Source organism: Vanderwaltozyma polyspora, genomic scaffold, assembly GCF_000150035.1.
Source record: "Vanderwaltozyma polyspora DSM 70294 KpolScaffold249 genomic scaffold, whole genome shotgun sequence".
In the NCBI taxonomy this organism is placed as follows: Eukaryota; Fungi; Ascomycota; class Saccharomycetes; order Saccharomycetales; family Saccharomycetaceae; genus Vanderwaltozyma; species Vanderwaltozyma polyspora.
The window spans coordinates 1-4,702 of NW_001834496.1; the positions used below are offsets into that span (position 1 = coordinate 1).

The following is a 4,702-nucleotide window of genomic DNA, read 5'->3' on the forward strand; positions in this document are numbered from 1 at the left end:
GACAATGTAGATTGTCTCGGTGGTCTCGATACCATCGGTACCAGTGAAGGTGGTGGTAACAGTCGACAAGGTGTTGGCTGTAGAACCAGTCCAGTAGGTGAAAGACGTGGTTTCGAAAGCAGTAGTTGGTGTTTCGACAATGTAGATTGTCTCGGTGGTCTCGATACCATCGGTACCAGTGAAGGTGGTGGTAACAGTCGACAAGGTGTTGGCTGTAGAACCAGTCCAGTAGGTGTAAGACGTGGTTTCGAAAGCAGTAGTTGGCGTTTCGACAATGTAGATTGTCTCCGTGGTCTCGATACCATCGGTACCAGTGAAGGTGGTGGTAACAGTCGACAAGGTGTTGGCTGTAGAACCAGTCCAGTAGGTGAAAGACGTGGTTTCGAAGGCAGTAGTTGGTGTTTCGACAATGTAGATTGTCTCCGTGGTCTCGATACCATCGGTACCAGTGAAGGTGGTGGTAACAGTCGACAAGGTGTTGGCTGTAGAACCAGTCCAGTAGGTGTAAGACGTGGTTTCGAAAGCAGTAGTTGGCGTTTCGACAATGTAGATTGTCTCCGTGGTCTCGATACCATCGGTACCAGTGAAGGTGGTGGTAACAGTCGACAAGGTGTTGGCTGTAGAACCAGTCCAGTAGGTGTAAGACGTGGTTTCGAAAGCAGTAGTTGGCGTTTCGACAATGTAGATTGTCTCGGTGGTCTCGATACCATCGGTACCAGTGAAGGTGGTGGTAACAGTCGACAAGGTGTTGGCTGTAGAACCAGTCCAGTAGGTGTAAGACGTGGTTTCGAAGGCAGTAGTTGGTGTTTCGACAATGTAGATTGTCTCCGTGGTCTCGATACCATCGGTACCAGTGAAGGTGGTGGTAACAGTCGACAAGGTGTTGGCTGTAGAACCAGTCCAGTAGGTGTAAGACGTGGTTTCGAAAGCAGTAGTTGGTGTTTCGACAATGTAGATTGTCTCGGTGGTCTCGATACCATCGGTACCAGTGAAGGTGGTGGTAACAGTCGACAAGGTGTTGGCTGTAGAACCAGTCCAGTAGGTGAAAGACGTGGTTTCGAAAGCAGTAGTTGGTGTTTCGACAATGTAGATTGTCTCGGTGGTCTCGATACCATCGGTACCAGTGAAGGTGGTGGTAACAGTCGACAAGGTGTTGGCTGTAGAACCAGTCCAGTAGGTGTAAGACGTGGTTTCGAAAGCAGTAGTTGGCGTTTCGACAATGTAGATTGTCTCCGTGGTCTCGATACCATCGGTACCAGTGAAGGTGGTGGTAACAGTCGACAAGGTGTTGGCTGTAGAACCAGTCCAGTAGGTGAAAGACGTGGTTTCGAAGGCAGTAGTTGGTGTTTCGACAATGTAGATTGTCTCCGTGGTCTCGATACCATCGGTACCAGTGAAGGTGGTGGTAACAGTCGACAAGGTGTTGGCTGTAGAACCAGTCCAGTAGGTGTAAGACGTGGTTTCGAAAGCAGTAGTTGGCGTTTCGACAATGTAGATTGTCTCCGTGGTCTCGATACCATCGGTACCAGTGAAGGTGGTGGTAACAGTCGACAAGGTGTTGGCTGTAGAACCAGTCCAGTAGGTGTAAGACGTGGTTTCGAAAGCAGTAGTTGGCGTTTCGACAATGTAGATTGTCTCGGTGGTCTCGATACCATCGGTACCAGTGAAGGTGGTGGTAACAGTCGACAAGGTGTTGGCTGTAGAACCAGTCCAGTAGGTGTAAGACGTGGTTTCGAAGGCAGTAGTTGGTGTTTCGACAATGTAGATTGTCTCCGTGGTCTCGATACCATCGGTACCAGTGAAGGTGGTGGTAACAGTCGACAAGGTGTTGGCTGTAGAACCAGTCCAGTAGGTGTAAGACGTGGTTTCGAAAGCAGTAGTTGGTGTTTCGACAATGTAGATTGTCTCGGTGGTCTCGATACCATCGGTACCAGTGAAGGTGGTGGTAACAGTCGACAAGGTGTTGGCTGTAGAACCAGTCCAGTAGGTGTAAGACGTGGTTTCGAAGGCAGTAGTTGGTGTTTCGACAATGTAGATTGTCTCGGTGGTCTCGATACCATCGGTACCAGTGAAGGTGGTGGTAACAGTCGACAAGGTGTTGGCTGTAGAACCAGTCCAGTAGGTGTAAGACGTGGTTTCGAAGGCAGTAGTTGGTGTTTCGACAATGTAGATTGTCTCGGTGGTCTCGATACCATCGGTACCAGTGAAGGTGGTGGTAACAGTCGACAAGGTGTTGGCTGTAGAACCAGTCCAGTAGGTGTAAGACGTGGTTTCGAAAGCAGTAGTTGGTGTTTCGACAATGTAGATTGTCTCCGTGGTCTCGATACCATCGGTACCAGTGAAGGTGGTGGTAACAGTCGACAAGGTGTTGGCTGTAGAACCAGTCCAGTAGGTGAAAGACGTGGTTTCGAAAGCAGTAGTTGGTGTTTCGACAATGTAGATTGTCTCGGTGGTCTCGATACCATCGGTACCAGTGAAGGTGGTGGTAACAGTCGACAAGGTGTTGGCTGTAGAACCAGTCCAGTAGGTGTAAGACGTGGTTTCGAAAGCAGTAGTTGGCGTTTCGACAATGTAGATTGTCTCCGTGGTCTCGATACCATCGGTACCAGTGAAGGTGGTGGTAACAGTCGACAAGGTGTTGGCTGTAGAACCAGTCCAGTAGGTGTAAGACGTGGTTTCGAAAGCAGTAGTTGGCGTTTCGACAATGTAGATTGTCTCCGTGGTCTCGATACCATCGGTACCAGTGAAGGTGGTGGTAACAGTCGACAAGGTGTTGGCTGTAGAACCAGTCCAGTAGGTGTAAGACGTGGTTTCGAAGGCAGTAGTTGGCGTAGCTATGAAATAAATTGTTTCTGTTGTGACACCACCATTTGTTCCTATATATGTGGTTATTTCTGTTTTTGTTGTTGTAGTGTAGGAACCAGTCCAATATGTTTTTTTGCTATTGGTACTAGTATAAGGTGATCTTGAATAGACAATATATGTTGTTTCGACTACTAGGGCATTATCACTCTTTGTTATTGTATTTACTATTGTTTTTGTAGATTCTGTAACTATTGGTTTTACTATACTCGAGGATGATATATCTTCATTTTCAACAAGTCTTTTTTCCAGATTGTTTACAGTCATTGGCCTAATAAAAGTAAATGAAAAGTGATCTACAGGGTACTCAATATAATAGATAAATAATTTGGACTCTATCCCATTATGGCCAGTGACCCAAGTCAGTTCAGTCGAAGTGGTTTCAGCGAGTATATTTAAATTTTGAGTTCTAATAGTAATTATAGAGATATCATTTGATTTTATAGTTATGTCTTTCTTATCTACATTCTTTACATTAGTTGCTAAATGATCCGAAATAAAATATGTTTGATTTTTTGTGGAAGGAACAGAGGTATATATGCTCTCATTTTGATTTATATTCAAGGGTATTGACAAGAGCTTTTTTTCTGAATGAAGTTTCGATTTTGGATTATCACCAACCAGTGCTGTATTTCCCTCTAAAATGGCTTCATGGTCAATCAATTCTGACAAACTGAGAGCTTGGTTGTTCTCATGATTTGAAAGTGAGCATGCGAATAGAACAAAGTTGAGGAAGGTTAGCAACCTAGTAAAATGTTTCATTTCAACTTTTCTAGTGTCAATTCAATAATCTTATTATTTTTCAGCTAAGTAAAATTGTTTCTGATAATATAAATGAAACAAAATCAAATTTCTTATTAGAATCTCCCCAAAAGGAACAAAACAAATACATTGTTAAGGTTTCTTGTTGTTTAAATAGCATTTTTATTTTATATTAGTTTAATCGCTAACGATTATATTCAGGTACATATGATTCAGAACGTGTTCATGAATTAAATGTGGACTTAACTTTTTGAGAATATAACAAATAGATTTTATAATATAGCAGCACAACTGGAAATAGTGTGAGTGTTTAGGTACCAATGTGCAACTAAATGGCAAGTCAAATACTTCCTTTCGGTTAATCTTTTTTAATAGATGTGTTATCAGGATTCATAAAGTGGGTTAATCGCTATCTATACATGCCATCGGTTATCCTTTGATGTTCTGGAAAACTGGTTAGTACTATTTAATAAATAAATAAAACAGGTGGACTAAATTAAAACTTCATTTAGTATTTAACCTTATTATAAATTCCGTATTAGGGAAGTGCATTACGTGTTCAGCAACTTAAAAGAATAAATATGTATAATATTTTTGTTACGGAATACATTCTTGATTTCTCTTTAAATAAATTCTATTTCTAGCGACTAATTCTTTTTCAATTTTTACTCTGAATTTTCCTTTTTTGGTAACATTGCATTACAAAATAATTTCTCTTTTAGTCAATGTCTCAAAAGTCTCTACCGCTTTTTCGAATAAAAAAAGATCAAAAGTTCTGCCAAAGAAATATAGTCAAAACCATGGAGGTAGAAAAAGGGATTTATGATGTAAAAGATAGAAAAGAAAGAAAGATGCCCCAAAACTTTTATCTCTCGATATTTCCTGGCAGAAAGAAGTTTTCAATTTATTTAGACTTTGAAGTTTAGAAATGGATAAGTATTCTGCTAGAACATTTTTTTCTAATTTCCCTCTTTGGATTCCTATTTAATAAGAATCAAACCGAAAAAGTGACAAAAAAAGTAAAGCCGAATTATAAAAAACATCCAATTTGTTTGTAATTTTCTAAACACTCCATCAT

General features: G+C 41.5%; 1 protein-coding gene across 1 annotated transcript; it reads right to left on the reverse strand.

The window, feature by feature from the left end:
* On the reverse strand, positions 1-3,624 carry Kpol_249p1 (uncharacterized protein; the record flags this gene model as incomplete). The annotated part of the gene is made up of 1 exon (XM_001642229.1): positions 1-3,624. A coding segment is annotated over one exon (3,624 nt), but the record flags the coding sequence as incomplete, so codon positions are not given.
* Positions 3,625-4,702: the final 1,078 nt, after the last annotated feature.